Source organism: Rattus norvegicus, chromosome 7 (genome assembly GCF_036323735.1).
Source record: "Rattus norvegicus strain BN/NHsdMcwi chromosome 7, GRCr8, whole genome shotgun sequence".
Lineage (NCBI taxonomy): Eukaryota > Metazoa > Chordata > Mammalia > Rodentia > Muridae > Rattus > Rattus norvegicus.
In genome coordinates, this window is record NC_086025.1 from 54,494,937 (window position 1) to 54,514,528 (window position 19,592).

Genomic DNA, 19,592 nt, shown 5'->3' on the forward strand with positions numbered 1-19,592 from the left:
AAGAAGAAGGGAAGGGAAAGGAGGAGGGGAAGAAGAGGGGGAAGGGGAAGGAGGAGGGGAAGAAGAAGGGGGAGAGAGAAGGGGAAGGAGATGGGGTGGGGGAAGGGGAGGGCGGGGGAGGAGAGAGTCTGTGAATGGCAAGAATCTTTTGAAAACTTAAAGTCCCCCCCCCACAATGATACATTTCCTTCAGCAAGACCACACTAACCCTTCCCAAACAGTTCCAACTGAGACCAAGTATCCAAACATGTGAACCTAAGGAGGCCGTTCTCATTCAAGCCACCACAGAGTTGGGCTGAGCTGACAGTATCAACCTGGAAGAGGTGATAGTTAACTGTTTCAGCTTCATGGGGTTTAGAATCAGGGTAGAGACAAACCTCCAGCCCCATTTGTGAGACGATTTCTAGAAATAAGTTACTGAGGCCAGAGGACCTACTCCCAGAGTGAATGGTACAGTTCTGTGGGCCGGCGTCCTAGGCTGCAGAAAAGAAGAACACGGAATTCTGGGATTCAGGGTTCACTACTTCCTGACGGAGGGTGAAACTGACCAGCTGCTTCCTGCCCCTGCTGTCGTGGCTTCCCTGCCGAGATGGACTATATCTGTGGAACTGTGCGCCAAAATCAACACTTCCTTCCTGGGGAGTCTGGTCAGAGCACCGAGCAGTGGAAGTGGACACAAAGTCCTACCCCTGGTGGAGAAGCCATTTCCCACGGATACCTGCTGGTTTGGGGAGTGACAGTTTACCAATCACGCTCCATGTCAGGCCCCAAGCTCGGGCGTGGTTGGCTAACACAAAGCAGACTCCATGTTTTTGTGTGTGCTTTTGCTTTGTTTTGACTTTAAGGGTTTCTTTTCTTTGTTATCATTTTGTTTTTGTTGTTGTTGTTGTTGTTTGTTTGTTTGTTTTTCTGAAATAGAAAAAAAAACACAAAGTGGATTCAGGGAGACTCTAGGAGAAGTTTCGGGGAAGAGAAAGAATTTAATGAAAACATATTGTATGAGGGGAAAAGCCAATAAAATGTTTTTAAAATATAGATAAAGGGTTGGGGATTTAGCTCAGTGGTAGAGCGCTTGCCTAGCAAGCACAAGGCCCTGGGCTCAATCCTCAGCTCCGGAAAAAAAAAAGACAAAAATAAAATATAGATAAAATAAGAATGTTACCTTAAAAATAGAGTTTATATGAGGCAAAACCCCAAATTTTCTCTTTTACTCCCTTAGTCCAAATCCAGTACTCTCCTGGGCAGGCTTAGGTTCGAGAGCTACTATAAGCTACAAAATTTAAAAAGATGTCTGAGAACTGTTCAGTCAACCAAATTGGGGGACCAGAAGCTATGGGTGCCTCTCATTTCCACCTGAATTCCATCCACCACCTTTGAAACAGGGTCAAATGTATCTCAGACTGGTCTTGAACTCACTACGTGACCATGACCCAGACGACAGACCTTGGACCTTCAATCCTCAGGCTTCTAAATACTGAAACTATGTGTGTGCCACCACACCTGGCTTATCCCACTATTTAAGGGTAAAATTTCCCTGAATCTTCCCCTTTACCCACACGATAATATGATTTACAACCATGGGCTGTCAAGGAACAGAATTTCACGGCTGTTTGAAATGAGCAATGTATTTGAATTTACTTGATTTTGGTGAAACTGGACAGATTTCAATTCTTTTTCCCTCTAGCAGTCCGGACTGTGAGCGGATTGGTGTCATCTACTTAGGAAACGTCATTGATTATTGAGCACAGAGTACGCTGTCAGCACTGCCTTCATAATTCTCCAGACTCAGAGCTTTCATTTCTAAAATAGAACCAAGTTTCCACGGCGTCCATTTCAAAAAAGATCACCTTCAGAACCTGAGCTAATGCACTTCCGTTTTGTTGAGTTGGCGTTTTGTCTCAGCTCAGAAAGGATGATGACTTCTCAAATATCCCATCTCCTCTGGGTTTAAAGCTGACCCTTTTGTAAAACAAACTATGTTTCTAGTTCTCCGGGTTCACGACTGCTCCCCGAAATCAAAGAAAGCCTAATTGAGGGAGTTTCCCACAGCCTTTGGCTTAGTAAGGGGCAGAGTTCTCCATCCAGTGCCATGCATCAAACCTTACACTCCTGAAATCTGTGTGGCTTACCCAGCCAGCTGCCTGGTTTGGAGCCATAGACGCCATCACAGAAGCCCTAAGCTGGCTTATTCCACCAGAGATGGACAAAAAGGTCTGGGTTCTCAGGACACTTAACCATCTGGGTGGTCAGGAAGACTTTATCCGTAGGGTAAGAATCACTGTGAGTGTCGTTCACAAATCGACAGAATTGAGAGAATCTGAGGTTGAGAAATGATGAGCTAATGGAGCCTGGGGAGACACTCAGTCAGTAGACCGCTTGCCTCGGAGACTCTGAGTCCAATCCCAAGCCTCCACATGGAAAGCGCTCAGTGTGGCGTCTCGAATTTGTGATCCTAGTGGTGCTAGAGAGGCAGAGACAGGTGGATCGCTGGGGCTCACTGGTGGGCTAGCCTGGCCTACTAGGAGAGTTTTAGCCCAATGAAAAGTTCTGTCTCAAAACCAAACAACGGATGCTATGCACAATAACGCATTTGAGATTTTAGGCTTTAGAGTTTTGTTTATGCTACATAAGCTTTGACCTTAGTCGTGTCTTCTTCTGTCTCTAACGGCTTGTTCGTGTAGAGATTGTCTACCACATCTTTTCTTCATGTTTCGTAGCAGAAAAAGAACACTACGGGATATCTGATGGCGCTCGCCTAGGCTTAAAAGTGAGACCGATCCGCAATGCTTATACCGTGCCCGCAAAGCATGCTGGTCTCCTGGTTCTCTGTTAAGACCGCTGCAAAATACACTGTTTGGGGGGCCGCCACACATCCAGTCAGAGAAGGGAGGTATAGAGCCTGCACGGTTTCTCTTTTGTACACACAAGGGCTTATAGAAGCTCAAACTCCACAGCGTTCACCAGCCCTGAAAACCTTTCACAACATTGCTGGTCTATGCGGCCACTCTCACCGCAGCACAGATGTAAGATGTGGCATCCTGTGTTTGCATTCGGCATGTTCACAACTCCCCACGGTGCTCACAGCTGTGGAAGCCAGGAAGACGTGTGATAACCAAATAGTAACATGAGCCAGTATCTGTTAATGGGGCCCAGGGGTGCGATCAGTTAGCACACAATTACTAAGTGAATATTCATTATTTACAGGGCTCTGACCTGAAGTTAAGAACAAGAACGGGGCAGAAGAGTCAGCAACACCTTAAACTCTGTCAGGACTCTAAAGCACTTGCAGTTTGCCCAAGTCAGCAGCACGCACATAAAATTTAATAATTCTCTAGAAATTTCATTTTCATGTATTCCTTTTTATTTTATGTATTCTTAAGGGCTTTTGGGGGGAAGTATCCATTTGCTTATTTGTTTTGACGCTATCCTAGAACTTACTGAATTTCCCAGGCTAGCCTTGAATTCATAGCAAGTCTCCTGCTTCAACTTTCCAAGAGATAGGAATATAGTCATGACCCACCAGGCATAGCCTTGATTTTTATATTTTATTCTACACGTTTCTCTACAAAAACCTCTTTTTGTTGTTGTTCTTCTCTTTAAGTCTGTGGTGCAATGGCTGGTGCAGAAACTACTTCAGAAAGTTAGAAGTGTTTGAGGAAATGATCCTCAGAATAATTACTCTATCTCCTACAGAACTCAGATAAGCAGTCTCCTTTAAGAAAGAAAATATCTACTATTATAAACCTGAAAGAAACCATCTTGAATAACTTAAGTTTCCCTAGTCAACCAGGCAAGAAACATAATAAGTTGGGGTGTTATGACTTTTTACTACGTCACATTATCACATGCCAGAATTCTCTGTGCACTTCTAAAACACACACCACACACATATACACCACACACACATACACCACACACACACATATACCACATGCACACGTTCACTCCATACTTACCATACATGCACACAAATATATGCACATCCTAGACACACATGCATGCACACACATGTGTACATACACACATATACACTACACACATGTACACATAACTATATACTTCACACATATACACCACATATACTACATACATAGTACACATGTACATAAATATACTCATATCCTAGACTCACACACACATGCACACATGGTGTGTGTGCACACACACATATATACTATATACACACACACACACCTATTTACCACACACATGCACACACATATACCTATACGCTACTTACAAATACATACACATACAATATATACTACATATGCATTTGCATACAAATATACTCACATCCTAGACACACATGCATGCACACACACACAAATGCACACACATATCCATAAGCGCACACACACACATACACTTGCTGCTTTTAATGGAAGAGCATTCTCAATTCCTCTCAGAAGAGCAGGATTCTTGTTTCTATTCCTGTCTGCCCCAGTGTATGGCTTCATAAGAATTTATTCTTCATTTCATGCACAAAAAGACTACCCTAATCCCCTCTTTGGCTACTGGAGTATGTCCAGACCTTTTCAGTAGAAAAGGGCCTTTCTTCCTTGATCCAGGCTAGAGTTGAAATGTATCTTAACTGGACTTAAATGGCCTAACATCCTCACGTCACCACCGACTTCTTGTTCAAAGGGGTACTTTGGGCGGCAGGTGGAGTTATAATTATAGATTAGAGAAAAGCAGCATCAGCAGCTGTCACTTCTGTTTGTCCCCAGCTATAACTGTCATCAGTGGGCAAACTGGCACAGACAGGCCTCTGCAAGTGGAAAAACATTTAACCCTGGGCTCGCTCGCTACTCGCCGGATTGTCACAGCAGCCGGAGAACAGGAGGAAACCCGCCTGGACACGGGTGAAAGGTGGAAGCCGGAGTGCCTCTTTGGGAACATTCAGACGAATGAAGATTTTTCTTCCCTTGGGAGACTCCATAGAAATAGGTTAGTGCACAAATCGGCTTCCGCACTTGAACATGACCTCAGTGCTTGGTGGGTGTAAGGTTTCTGACAGCCTAAATAGAGGGTGAAGGAGTAAAGGGAAGAAAGGGGAATTGGTTAGAGACTGTCACTTAGCACGAGAACAGCTTATGACACTGCTATGCTCCTCTCCCATGTCCACTGAGTTCTCCTGAGGCAGAGAGACAAGGTGGGGATGGAAAAGTGAAGCCTGTTTTAGGGCAGGCACCCCACCCTTCCGTAGTGCCATCTACTAACTTAGGCAAAAGGCCCTGGTGTGTTTAATTGAAATCATAACCTTGGAGGATAAATCAGTGATTTGTTGTAGTTGCTGCAAATATCTGCCAGCCCTTACTTCCTTAGAGAAAACGGACAGATGACAGTCGGATGTTTGCCCGTCTAAATGGAACATTTTCTTACTTGCGATAGAATGTGTGATATAGATTTCTCTACAGGGAAAAACTATGCTCTACGGTTTGTGTGTGTGTGTGTGTGGAGGGAGGGGGCATTATAATTTGTGTCTGTGGGGGGGATATGATAATTTGATATAAAAACTACATGTTTTCATTCTAAGTCACTCTGTGAGAAGCTCTTTGTGGTTCCTTTGGAGAAAAGTTACCATTTTAAAGAGATCTCATTTTGTTTACGTGTGACCTATCCTATCCGATTAACTGAGTAAGATTTCCAAACAAAGGTCAGTGTTGAGCTATCTATCTGAAGTCCAAAGGCACACCTCAGGGAGAGGCAGAGGTATTCCAGAGAGCTCAATGAAAATTCAGATTAGGCCCCATTCTCATCCTGTGCACATCTGTGGAACGAATCTAGAACAAGGAGTTCTAAATAACCAACACACACGGGATGTAGCCCACTTGGGAGAGTGCTTGCCTAGCATACACAAGACTCCATGCCAAGTAAAACTAGGTACCGTGGCCGGTGGCGCAGTCCTACAATTCTGGCGTTCACTGGAGATTGAACAAAAGTTCAAGGTCATTCTTGGTCAGATCAGGTTCAAGGTCAATATGGGATGACCTTGTCTTACAAACAAACAAACAAACAAACAAACAAACCAAAAGACTCATTTTGTTCATCTCTGAGTATTTCGGAGACTTTCCAAGGGGGAAGTGTAGCTTTCTATGGCTCCTTTCGAGAGGTACAGAACGCCAACTGTGCACCCCGAGAGCTACTGAGAGAGGCTCACATCCCAGTAAGAGCCCACTCCCCAGATAACCCATCCGTTAAACTGCTCTGGGTGGGTGGGTGGGGCTGGCTTCTTCCTGACAATAGCTCTGGTTCCCAAGAAGGGATCAATAACTTTTTCCTCTTAGGAAGTTTAAAGGTGAAATCGATACCTCTTTAAGGATTTTAGTAGACACTGATCCAAACAATGAGTATGGCCACTGCTTTTATAAACATCATCAGTTCAGCAAACCAACTTCCTAAATCCTCCTGCAACTAAGAAGTGGCACGACAAAGTGTCTAGTATGTCTCGTGTGTTAATGTTGATCATTTAATGAGCAAGAGAGCTACAGACTGAAGCAATGCTTATCAAATACAGACATTTCGGGGCTTCTAAAAACAGTCTTCGGGGAGACCATCTTCTTCCCCTTCTGAGATTCTAAATAGTGATACAGTGTTATCTACAAGGTCTAAGCTGTAAAGAGAGGCGGGTAACGCATGGGGGTGGATCAGTTGATTAGGTTTTGGCTTTAGTTTCTTTCGGTTAAGAGGAAAAAAAGTGTATGCCTATGTTGACATCCAACTTTATTTTTCACCCAGGTTTTGTCTTCTTGCTCTTCTAGAACAAAACTATCCAAGATGACTGTCACTTACTCCAGTAAAGTAGCAAATGCGACTTTTTTTGGATTTCATAGGTTGCTCCTCAAGTGGAGAGGCAGCATCTACAAACTGCTGTACAGGGAATTTATTGTTTTTGCTGTTCTTTACACAGCAATCAGTCTGGTGTACAGGTACTTCTGTTTTGCATGTCTCCTCAAATGGCCCTCAGGCGTTATGTAAGAATACAGTCTCAAAAACTGGATCCCCTTGGTTGCTGCTAGCCTCCGCATTACGTAACCTCTCCCTCTGCATGAACCTCTCCGGCGTCCTCTCTTCAGGATAGGGTATTTTAATCCACACCTAGCCACGTATTTGGAGCAATCAACAGCCACTGTTCAGACAACGGGCTCCAATTCCAGTCCCACAGAGACTGATCCAGATGCGGTGTCGGCCTCGTTGCTTTAGGCATATTATACTTACATCCTTATCTGTGTGCCAGCGAATGGCAGAGCCCACAGACAAATGCTTTTGTGCTTCTCTCAGTGGTGTCATTGGAGTTTGAACTTGTGATCTCACAGCTTGCTGCAACTCCATATGGAGTTAACATATGGGTGAATAGAATTTACCAGACAGCTTTTCTTCCTTTAGTCTGGATGGTAAGCTCTGACCAGGGATGGTGTCCTCCAACCAGTGCCTCCACCAAAGAATTATGGCCAGAAGAATAATTCGTTCTCTTTATGTCTTCTGATTTCAGGATATCATGTTTACAAAAGGAGGGAACCCTTTGTAACATGGGGACCCATCAGGTTCATACTTTGAAAGCTGGCATATACACCTCTCACAATTGAAAATTACAGTCTTAGCAACATTTCACCAGTGTGACTAAAGAAAAAAAAAGAGAAACTTTATGAATCAATAAACTAAAATTGAATCACACTGAAGGAAGCTAAAAGGAAAGCCTAAGGTTTTTGAGGCTGTGTTTCCACCTTAGCTAGGTATAAAATTTTTTCTTCCACTGGAGATGAACTAACTGTGAGTCACCATCTCACCTACATCCTTCCACTTGGTAGAGAGGGATATTCATTTAGTTGGCTGATCATTATCAAAAGCAAACTGTGAACAACTATCCATCAGAACTTCCAGCCTAAGGCTGAGGGTGTAGCTCAGTTGGTAGAGTTCCTGCCTAGCAAGCACAAAACCTGAACTCAGTCCCCAGCACCACCAAAAATGGGCACGGATGGCATACACCTGTAATCCCAGTAAGGGGGCAATGGAGACAGGAGGATCCTGTCTAAGATAAAACACTACCATTCCTTACCAGAGTACATGTTAGAATAGATTTTGTGGGACTAAGAAATTAGCTCAGTTGTAGAATGTTTCCTAGCAAGTGGTGGGCCCTGGGTTTAGTCCCCAGCTCAAAAAAATCAGAACGAAAAACACCAAGGTAAAAATCACAAGAATAGGTTTTTGTCAAATATTCTTAGAGACTTCTATTATCAGATATCTTCTATAGTACCTTAACAGCTGACTTATGTGTCCCTTGAACATTCAGAGTATGAAATGGTGGCAGATTAGTGGTGTTCCAGGACAGCTGTCTCATTAGTTTGTTTTTTTTTTTTACTAATGTGGGTTTACTGCTGCTACTGCCACTTAGAATATTAAAGTCCCTAGAGCAGCTGCTGTTATTCCGGGAAATGGTCCAATATCAAACTTATACCCCAAAACTCTACACAGCCTTTTGTCTTTCCAAAGATCAAAGTGCGTATACATTCATGGCCATCACTTTAACTTGCTTTCTCCTTCTTTTTAAGTCTCATTGTAAATTCTTATAAAAGTAGATCCTTTTTATCTTAAATATTTACCAAGAGCTGTTGGATTAATAGGTCACAAAAAATCAAGCAGACCTGGAAATATAACTGGAGTTTGAGCTTTGCCTGGTATCGTTTTCAAGTTCATCTCTTCCAATTTGGAGGAATTTGACAAAATACTCCCTGTGGTATTTTCTAACTAAGAAGATTCATATTTATTTGGCCAATTAACATTAATGCCACCCATCTGGGTGCTATGTCTGAAGATATTCAGTTGCTTTACGGTTATCTATGTAATTGATTTTTTGGTTTTTACAATACCATAAACTAAAAATAAACCTGAAACTCCTAGAGATTTGACAATATACTCAGTCTAAATCTAGGGCGGATCTGGTCTATACCTTGACCTGGCCTAACTGATCCTAAGAGCTGTGCTTTCTACATTAAATACTTTGTGTATAATTAAATACTTTGCATATCAGAAAGCCGCTCTGTGACTTGTCATCAACAGGGCCCTCCCTGATTCCATGAACTTGGCTGCCTTGTCCAAAGCTGACACACAAACTTCCACACCCCTACCCCAAGTTCTGTATTCACCAATACCAGCTCCCGACAGTACTCTATCTGCAGCCCCTGCGGCTGGACACTGCTCCCCTGCTTCTCCATCAAAGCTCCACTCACCCAAGGGAACTCCTGGCACCTGCTCTGAGGGATCTTTCCTCGGGCTTATTACTCTTTAGATGAACTGCACTATTGATCTATGCAAATTCGTATGTGGCTCCTCTTCCCACATTTTAGTAATTATCACTAACGTGTCTCTAGATTTCTCCTGGCTTTGAATTCCCTCCCTGAAACATAATAATGATCTCATTATGGGCAGGTGTGTTTAGCAATCTCAGAAAATAAGTTTGGGGAGGTAAAGTCGGACCTACAAGAAAAGTTTTGAGCCCGTGGCCAAATGTAACAATGAAAGTTTCTGCCTTTTGGATTAAATCAGCTTTATTTATGTTCCAAGTAATTTCCAAGTATTAAAGTAAACAATTACAATATTGCCTGACATGTAATATACGCATGATCTAGAATGCATTAATTGGCCTGGTTAAATTAGTATGTCCTGGATTAAGGTCAAGACGTTTAATGTTATTCAATAATGACTTAATAATGCTTACCCACAAAATCAATGCTCTCATTCTTTTAAGTATTCCTAATGAATAATTTAAAAATGGAAACTAAGCCTAGTGGTGAAGGCCTATAACCTCAGCTAATCGAGTGGTTGAGGCAGGAGAATTACAAGTTCAAGGCCTGCTTGGTCAACAGCAGTGGTTCTCAACCTTCCTAATGCTGCAATCCTTTAATACAGTTCCTCATGTTATGGTGATCCCCAACCATAACATTATTCTGGTTACTACGTCATAACTTGCTACTATTGTGAATTGTAATGTAAATATTTTTGGAGCTAGAGGTTTTCCAAAGGGATCACAGCCCACAGGTTGAGAACCACCGGTCTATAGAGTGAGCTCAAGCCAATCTGGGCAACTTAAATGAGTGAGACCCTGTCTCAAAAAAGGAAAGAGTGAACTGCTGGTGGAATTCAGTGACTGGCACACGTATGGCCCTGGCTTTAATTCTCAGAAAGAAAAATAAAAGTCTTTTGTAACACGTCTTTCTCTAAAATCCAATGAGCCAGTTATATAAAACTTTAGAACTATAAAGCTTTAAGAAACAAAGTGGTGACCACCAGATTTATGGGCTAAAAGCTTTAATACTTGAAGCACAAAGCATTTTTTTAAAACTTTAGAGGCACATTAGTTTAAGGAAAAAGAAAGTAAAAAAAAAAATTAGAGCTCCTTAAAACAAAACAAAACAAAACCCAACTGAGGTTAAGATTTGTGCTTACTTGTTTGCACTTGATGTCTTCTGCTGAGCAGGGGCAGAAGTACCGTATCATAAAGGGCTATGCGTTTTATTTTTGCTCCAGATTGTTACTTACAGGAGCCCAAAAACGTTACTTTGAAAAATTATCAATTTACTGTGACAGATATGCTGAACAAATTCCAGTAACCTTTGTGCTTGGTAAGTATAGGTCACACGCAAAATGCAGCCACACAGCTGTCTCCGTTAGATGACACAGATGACTGCATGAGAGTGCTTCCGGGCTGTGAGGCATGCCGGGAAAGCCGCTGCTTGCAATAGCACACAGCGGACCCTAAAGTTCGCCTTCAGGGATGCTTCTGCTAAGTTAACACGGAATAGTTTGAGGTCATAATCCGCTGTTGGACAATTAAGCTTTCTCTTCACTAACCCTCCATATTTGCAGTCAGTATTTGAGTTCTAATACCCACTTACTGGGTGCCCTGCCCTTGTCAAGGCATATATTTTCTCCCCTCCTGGAGGGCAAGATCGTAAGGTATGGAGGATAACATACTTTCATATCTCGAACCCCTAAGAAAGCTAAAATCCTGCTAAAAGTGTGTCCGTTGAGATATCTGCTGCAAGAAACTGCACGATGACGTCTGGTTATCCCAACAGGGTTTTACGTTACTCTGGTAGTGAACCGATGGTGGAACCAGTTTGTGAATCTGCCTTGGCCAGACAGGCTGATGTTCCTCATCTCCAGCAGTGTCCACGGGAGCGACCAGCATGGGCGCCTGCTCAGAAGGACGCTGATGCGCTACGTCAATCTCACGTCCTTGCTCATCTTCCGCTCGGTGAGCACAGCGGTGTACAAAAGATTCCCCACCATGGACCACGTGGTCGAAGCAGGTACGTGCGTGAGTGCGTGTGTGCATGAGTGTGTATGTGTGTGTGCGCACACATGCTTTTTCTCATGGACTCTTGTCAAGATAGGGTTGATGTAGGAGCCACCAAAATGCGTTTGAAAGTACCTAAGCGTATTTATTCAAGAAACAAGGCGGAAGCGTTCTTAAAGGGCAAAGATAGGAACGTTAGATAGGATTCCTACCCTCAAGAAGTTTACTTAGGAGGTAAGAGGACAGAAGTAGCTGAAAGCCAAGGTGCCTTGAGATAAATACACTGATGATGATCAGTCATTAAACAAATTGCTTGTTTTTTGTTTTGTTTTTTGCTTTGATATTGGTGTTTGTTTGTTTTGCTTTGCTATGGCTTTGATTTTTGAGACAGGTTATCACTGTGTAGCCCAGGCTAGCCCTGAACTCACTGCTATCCTCCTGCCTTAGCCTCCCTGGAGGTGGGATTACAGATGTGAGCTACTGAGTCTACTTTATAGCTATTTCCGTTAGGTCTCAAGACGTCCTGAAAACAGTAGAGGGTTAATTTTAAGAGATTGCAAGCTATCCTGAATCGCTAGTTGCAGTGTGGACGGAATGGAATTAAAATTCAGGCTCAGAAACACTATAATAAAATATGTCTTGAAGCCAAGTCAGTTCTGGAAGGAGGTGGCTTGCTGTCAGTTTTCATCCAGGTGAATTGGCTGAAACCCTCCTCCCCGGATGTGGTAGTGAAAGGTTCTTTCAGGGTGGACCTGTTGTCTCTCCTGTGTTTCATGAGACTGTAGACATAACTATTCTATGTAGGTTCCTGGGTCATTTGGGGGTCTAGAATGCTGAAAATGAGTCACTCGTGAGGTATGGTGCTCTCTGGTATGCAAACATTTATTGAAGAAGCTGTTAAACCAGCCTTCAGTGGAGCAAGGGTTGAGTGAGGTCATTCCCTGGCCCACACCAATGATCCAGGAGCTCAATTCTGCCTCATTTAGGCTGCAAAGTAAGCAAGTCAAATTGTAATCTCCATTTTCCTTTTTCCCCCAAGAATACTGGAGGGTTTTGTTTGGTTTAGTTTGGTTTGCCTTTTAATTTTGTTGTCTTTCTTCTTGTTTTGAGGTGGGTGTTGTTGTTGTTGTTGTTGTTGTTGTTGTTGTTGTTGTTTTGGGATTTTTTGGGTTCCTTTTTTTGTTTTTTTGGATGGATGATATAAATAATATCAAAGAGTACACAGCACCAGGGTTGAAATTCTGACTCCACTACTCACAAGTCACATGACAATGTTTAGGTACTTAGCCTTTCTGTGCCTCTGTCTCCACAGCTATAAAATGGGCTTATGCTAGCACGTATAGGTTGTACACCTTGTAGATTCAGTATGAAGACTCCTTGTGTCCACAACATCCCAGATCTTCCAGATCTATTTTCCGCATGTGATTGAGAAAGTTGGGGTGGGGAAAGGAAGCAAGGATGTATGTATGTGATAGGCCATTTCTCTGCCTGTGAAAGGAGCCAATTCAAGCCACACTAGAGCTTAAAGGCAGATTTATTGGGAAGCTGCTGTAGGGGGAGTTCACTAGGCCCAAGGACTAAGATCAATGAAGTCACCATGGGGAGGGGGCAGGGGAGAAAAAGAGAGAAAGGGAGAAAGGGTGTATGTACAGAGAGAAGACAAAGAGAGAGAGGAGGAGGAGGAGAGGGACAGAGGAAGAGAGAAAGGGGAGAGAGAGAGAAAGAGAGAGAGAGAGAGAGAGAGAGAGAGAGAGAGAGAGAGAGAGAGGTCTGGATTATATAGGGAAAAGCCTTTAGAGGAAGGGCAGCCCAGCCCCTAGGCTAGAAAGTTCAGGATTGAGGGCAAGGTATGTGAGGTAGGGACTAAGGGATGCTGGGAGAATCTGGAGGCCAGATCTACCTTGGTATGTAAAATATGCAGTCCCTTGTCCCAGGGTCTGAAATCAAACTGTAAGAAAGTTGTGGGGTACAAAGAATTAGTGAAGGTTCCAGGCAGAAGGTTGCCACCTGACAAACGCAAGTGTGTGATGCCTGGACCCAAAACCGAATTAACTGCCGCTGTCCTCCAGCGTAGGACAGCTTCAGAATGACTAACCTGAACTGCTCCTAGGCAACTTCCGTTTCTTACCCTACTACCTCAGTTGTTCATCTAAAGTACACCGGCCTGGACCCCACTTTGAATCTACTGACCGTAACAAACCTAAACCTTTAGATGTAATGCTTAGATCCCTCAGTTAGACATGCTTCCATGTCTCTCCCTCTGTCTTTGAGACAGGCTTGTCACCTAGCCCAGACTTGTCTCACATGAGATCAAAATGGATATCCCCATTCCCTGCTCTGTTGTGTGTAATATTAAAAAACCAGTCCACGGTAACTCCGGCTACGCTCTGGCTCCGGCTACGCTCTGGCACCAGCGATCGATCTCATTGCATCCCTGGCTAACCCCATGCAGTGGCTGCCCACCTAGAGGACTTGCTGCAGAACCTGCTCACACTCCCAGCCATCCGCCCTGTGGTTAGCTGTCACAAATCCCCAAAACCCAGTGAAATCAAAACTCTAGAGGCTTGTAACTTATCAGTCAGATTTATACATCAGTAAATTCTCAACCCACAAAACGCCCACACAATGAACTCAGAGCCAACTGATACCGACACAAGCTGCCCACCTAGACTGGACAAATTGTCCTATATTATTCTATCCCTTCTAAGATACTCATAGCTACCTGTGGATCAGAGTCGTCCCCTTCTTCCCCCTCTTTCTCCTCTCTCTGTCCCTATCGGTCCTGGATCTGCCACCTGGACTAACAGCCTCCAGCCTACCTCATGTCTGCCTTGCTCCTGCAGCCCAAAACACAAGTTCCTCTCTCCGGTGTTCCCTCTTCCTCCTTGGGCCCGGAAGTCCCACCTCCTCCTAGCCCAGTGATTGGCTTCTTTTCGGTAGTCCCTATTATCTAGTCAATTAGGGGGAAATTCTGCTACATTTCTAGGTCATTTTTTCACCCATGGAAGTTGAGAGTACTTAATCTTTAAAGGGACACTGTCAAAGCAAACAACAACAACAGAACTCTTTTTCTGATTCCTGGGCAAAAACCAAGAAAGGAGAGGGCATAGGAGTTATTACCACTAACAAAGTACCAACAAAGAAGACAGTAGATTCAGACCATAGCCTTCCCGGGGACTGAAGAGTTCTAGGTCGTGCCCTCAGGCAGTGAGTCTGAGTGACTTGTTTGTGCATAGCTAGCATAGTTCTTGGTTTTAAATGGTTAGTTTCTTAGGACTGGCTGAGCAACAAAAACTGAGAGATTAGATGGAGCCAAATCTTTCTTAGAGCTCATGAACCCATGATTCATAACAGCCATAAAAAGGTCCCATTGATCTTGGGAGAGCAGGGAATACTGGAGGTTGCAGCAAAATGGTTGTCCCAAGTCCAAGGCCAACCTGAGCTACAGAGTAAATACCTGGCCAGATAGGACCACATAGCAAGACCGGTCCTCAAAGGGAAAAACAGAAATAAAGGGCAGGGTGTGTTTTATAAAAGGGGCAGAGGACACAGCTCGCCTCTGAGGAGTGTAAAGTGTGTGCACAGCTTGTGTGCAGTGTAGAGTCCCTGTGCTGGTTGGAAGAGCAAAGGCTCCAAGCTCCTGAGCTGCAGGACCAGCCTCAGGCCAGCACTTCCTGCTAGCCCAGCCAGCACCCTCTGTCCATGGCAGCGCTGACTCATGCAGCCTCTGGCTCCTTCCCCCATAGAGAGGGCTGACTCAGAGTCTCACTCAGGCTCTGTTCCCAAGGTGTCCCAACTGGACACGTGCCTCTGCCACTCCCTGACTGTCCTTTGCCTGCTTGCGCCAAGGATTCTGGGAAGAATAGGAAGTTGGAGATAGTGGAAAATATTTGGCAGATGTCCTGAGTCTAGAGCCAGGACACCTACTCCTGCCTGAGGGGATAGAACACTGGTAACTATGCCACTATGCTGTACTGTGGGGGCAAAATAAGTGTGTAATAACAATTACAGAAGCACAGCCACACACACACATATACATATGTAAATACACACATATAAACATATATACACACATACACATACATATACATACACACATATAAACACACACATACACCCATCCACACACATACATAAATACACATATATAAACACACATACACACATACATATACATACACACATATAAATACACACATGCATGCATAAATACACACATATAAACACACACATTCCTATACATACACACACAAACTTACATACCCATATACATAACATACAAACACATACATATACACATGTATACATACACCTACACACATATACAAACACACATATACATAGTCAGACATAGTCACATATACTCACAGAAACATACAAACACACACACACAGACACTTTATCTATCGACTACCCTACTTAAAATCACCTGTAAGAAAAAAGTATATATTTCAAATTTGAGTGTCCCTCAGCTAATGTAAAATCCAATGTTGAAAGATGTCTGTATCTAACAAGGTCCTAGGGGTAGTGGTAAATGGTCCCTGAATCACAGGCCGAGAGATACTGAGAGCTAAGCTTGCTTCCTCAGAAGCTCTTCTCCCCACTGCTTCGTGGAGGGCTCTGGCTTGCAGGCCTCCCTGAGGGGCAAGAGGAGAGGGTGGGAGAATGGAGACCAGCGACCTCCTCTGAATGTTCAGCTAAGTCAGACAAGCCAGGCCTTCCTGCCACTCTCGGAATTTTCTTTTTTTTTTTTTTTTAAACGAACCAGTCAAGTTTTTATTATTCTGAGGAGTAGTCAGACCACCCTGCATTCTGCCAGAAAGTTATATCTGATTTGTTATCACAGGTTAAATTTCTCAAACTAAAAATAAAAAGCTTCTATTTCTGCTTATGCTAAAATCGAACTAAAACCGCACTCAATTATGCTACAAAGTCCCTGAAGTGTGGGGAGGCAGTTATTTATCAGAGACTACAATAGACTCTGCTACTTTTCCTGTTGACTCTGAACTTGTTCTGGAAAATTCTAGTCATTCCAATCACCTGCCCTGGAAAATGTCACTCGTCCTAAGCCAAGTGCATAATCCTGGTTTTTTGCTAACTCCGGTCATGACCTTAACTAAGTGTTCATATTTTAGAACCAAGCTGAATTCAAATCTTTACCTAATACTTCACAAGTCTCAGAGGACAAAATAGTTCTCTGCAAAATAACGCATCAGAATCGGAAAGATGGAAATAGAAAATTACCAACATACTCTTGAAAGAATAAACTATGAAGCTGGCAACAGTCACCAGGCACTTGCTCATTCGATAAAATTTCATCGGGGTGGGAATGGAGTTGGTTGGTAGAGAGCCTGTCCGGCATGCACAAAGCTCTGGATCTAACCCCTGCCCTCCTCGCCCCCCCCTCTTTCCCCCCTGCACTTAGGAAAGCCAGACGTGGAGGCTCGTGCCTCTAATCTCAACACTGGGCAAGTAGAGACTATTGGAGCAGGAGTTCAAGGTTATCTTTAACTACATAGTGAGTTTGAGGCCCACTTTGGGCATATTGAGAGTCTGTTTTAGAGTTGATTAATTAATTAATTTACAAATAAGAGGATGGAAAGATGGCTCGGTGATTCAAAGTGCTTGCTAATCTTTTGAATTTGATTTGGCCTGGGTTTGATTCTTGGCGCCACATGGGAGCTCACAACGGCCAGAACCCCAGTTCTAGGAGATCCAATACCATCCCTGTGGATCAGTAGCAATTATTACAGCTTTTGTTCTACACTAATCATCGTCCAGGGCGAGACACATTTACAGCTGAATTTCATGTCTCTACCTTGCGGTTCCTCTCTCTCTCTCTTCCCCTAAAGCGAGTGTTTTCCTCTTGTGCCCAGCTAATAAGAACATTTAAACATGATCACCTTTAAAGAAAAGTTCCCCATTACTTTTCTTGAAGCCCTGGGACCTTAAATAAAGTTCTCAGAGCTTCTCCTGGGACTAGTGGAGGGCTGGTGAGTCTCCTCCAGAGTTTTCAGCCTCTGACTCACATGATATAAATGCCAGTGAGCACTGGGCCTCCTGGTAACTGCTTGGTAGAAACCTAAGGTAAGATGCACCAGCTGCAAGACCAGCCCTATTTGTGTTTCTGGCTTAGCCAGATCATGTAATCCAGGATCTCTCCCTGAGAAAAGCACTTGGATTTTGTATATTTATTCCTGCCCCTCAGGTGGCTGTCATTTGCTTGGGTGTGTTCCTGGTTCTCAGGCACCTTGGGCCTCTTTAAGTGCCTAAGTGCCCTTGGAGGAGAGATGGCCAGAGGGAGCGTGGTATTCACACCTTGCCAGCTTCCTCCGCTGGCTGAACTTTTAGAGGCTGAGTCAGTTATTCCTATATTCTCACATGACGAGCCCGGACTGACAGAATGTCATCCTGTGAGGGAAACCTGGCTCGCTGTGTGCACTCCACACGGGAGGCAAAGCGCAAGGCAGAACTGGCCCTCCTTGAACTCACTGTAGGCCAGTAGGCAGCCCCCCGGTCAATGAGTAGAGCGGACATCTGTTCACTCAATATTTCTGGAAGTATGACTATTCGAAGTCATTGAATTGTAGAGGGACTTTCTTTTCTTTTCTTTTTGTTTTTTGTTAAGACAGGTTTTTTGCTATGTGTCCCGGCTGTATGCCACCATGCCAAGCCAGGTTCCTTTTGTATTCGTTGTCTGTCTGTCTGTTTTCTTTGTTTGTTTGGAAACAGAATCCTACAGTGTGGTCAGGGTTAGCTTGGAACTCACTGTGTAGCCTAAGCTGACCTGAAACTCAAGGCCATCCTCCTGCTTCAGCCTCTGAATCTAGCAAGAGAACCCTTACACTTTGCAGGATCACAGGCAGCCTAGGGAGTATGATGCTCTGGGGCTTAGGCACAGTATTCCAGAGATTCCGCTCAAGGAAGTGAGCCAGAACACTGCAGGACGTCTGGCTTCCAAAACACTGAGCCCCCGGCCTCCAGACCATTTCCCCCTAACTCTGCTGCATGTTTTGATCACTGAAGAACTACTGAGTTCTGACGTCAGAAAGATGCTTGATACCGGAAGCCGACGGCCCGGATTTGATCCCTTGTTCTCACAGGTCAGAAGGGAAATAGTTCCCACAATTATTCTCTGACCTCGTCATGTAAGTCATGTATGCTGTGGCATGTGCAAGCTTAAAACTAAAACTAAAAGCATTACTGATGGCCAGTTCCCACTCTCAGACACGATTCAGTGCCAGTTTAACATGCAGCGAACCTTAGGGAATGCTATACATTAGTTCTTCCCGTTGCAAATTGGCTCAGACCTGTTCAGTGAAGGTAAATGAAATCCAGAGCATCCACTTAGACAAGGAGCTAAAAGCACCATTGTGTGTATGTCATTTCTTGCATGCATGTCATTGCATAGAGTGCAGTGACTTGCCAAATGGGGTGGAGAGATGGATGACCACAGATACTTTTGGTTATGTAAGGATACAAAAGGATAACTCTCTTCAACATTACCACCTCTGATGCTGACTTTACTCTCCTGTATCCTATTCAAGACTTTATGCACTGTAACTCATGGTTGGATTCTTAAATCATTTTAAAAGCTACCAAGAGCCATTGTTAGTGGGATTAAGTGCAAACGCAGGATAAACTAGAAACAATGCTATCCTGTGTGGCAGTCAGAGACACACAATGTAGAAGAAATGGCAATTACTTTTTAAACCATGTATGTCTCCTGCTGTGCTGCCCTGCAACACTGCCTCCGTATGTCCCCTCTCTGTCTCACTTTTCAGCTTCTGAATACCCACTGTTGACAGGGGTCCTAAGCCCCTCCCACTGTTGACAGGGCTCATAAGCCCCTCCCACTGTTGACAGGGGTCCTAAGCCCCTCCCACTGTTGACAGGGCTCATAAGCCCCTCCCACTGTTGACAGGACTCATAAGCCCCTCCCACTGTTGACAGGGCTCATAAGCCCCTCCCACTGTTGACAGCCCCTCCCGTTATATTTAAAGAGCATCCCCAGTTGAAGTGGTGGCTCTGTTGTTTGTATGCATTTGGAAATGAGCCAGGGACATCAAACTCCTCTTGAAAACACTGTCCCGAGAAGGCTCAGGCACTGATGGCACAGCTTTCTCTTAGAGGAAGAAATGGTGTCAAACCCACTCTGCCTTTGAGGTTGGAGCTGCACAGTAGTGGTCGTCCTGCTAACAGTCTCTCTGGAAGGCCAAAGACACCTGCCTCTGCTTGAAGCCAAGGGAAACCAGGCCAACTACACAGCAGACAGATCTGTGACGGCAGAGAT

The 19,592-nt window shown here is 44.1% G+C and overlaps 1 protein-coding gene and 1 long non-coding RNA gene across 8 annotated transcripts in view; one reads left to right on the top strand and one right to left on the bottom strand.

Moving 5' to 3' along the window:
• The window catches only part of Best3 (bestrophin 3), a 76,948-nt gene that overhangs the window by 22,999 nt on the left and 34,357 nt on the right, over positions 1 to 19,592 (top strand). Inside the window, exons 2-5 of one of the 7 annotated variants that reach the window (XM_039079123.2) lie at positions 4,731 to 4,950; positions 6,837 to 6,932; positions 10,528 to 10,622; positions 11,079 to 11,312. In XM_039079123.2, the coding sequence (XP_038935051.1) occupies positions 4,731 to 4,950; positions 6,837 to 6,932; positions 10,528 to 10,622; positions 11,079 to 11,312 (645 nt within the window). Of the gene's footprint in view, positions 1 to 4,670; positions 4,951 to 6,255; positions 6,933 to 10,527; positions 10,623 to 11,078; positions 11,313 to 19,592 lie in introns of those variants that run through there. The other 6 variants (XM_017594849.3, XM_063263485.1, XM_017594851.3 and 3 more) reach the window with 6 other exon arrangements.
• LOC134479874 (uncharacterized) lies at positions 6,452 to 11,117 on the bottom strand. Its single transcript, XR_010053704.1, has 2 exons — positions 10,447 to 11,117; positions 6,452 to 7,623 (listed from the first exon to the last, which is right to left on the bottom strand). It is a non-coding gene; the product is annotated as an uncharacterized LOC134479874 (long non-coding RNA).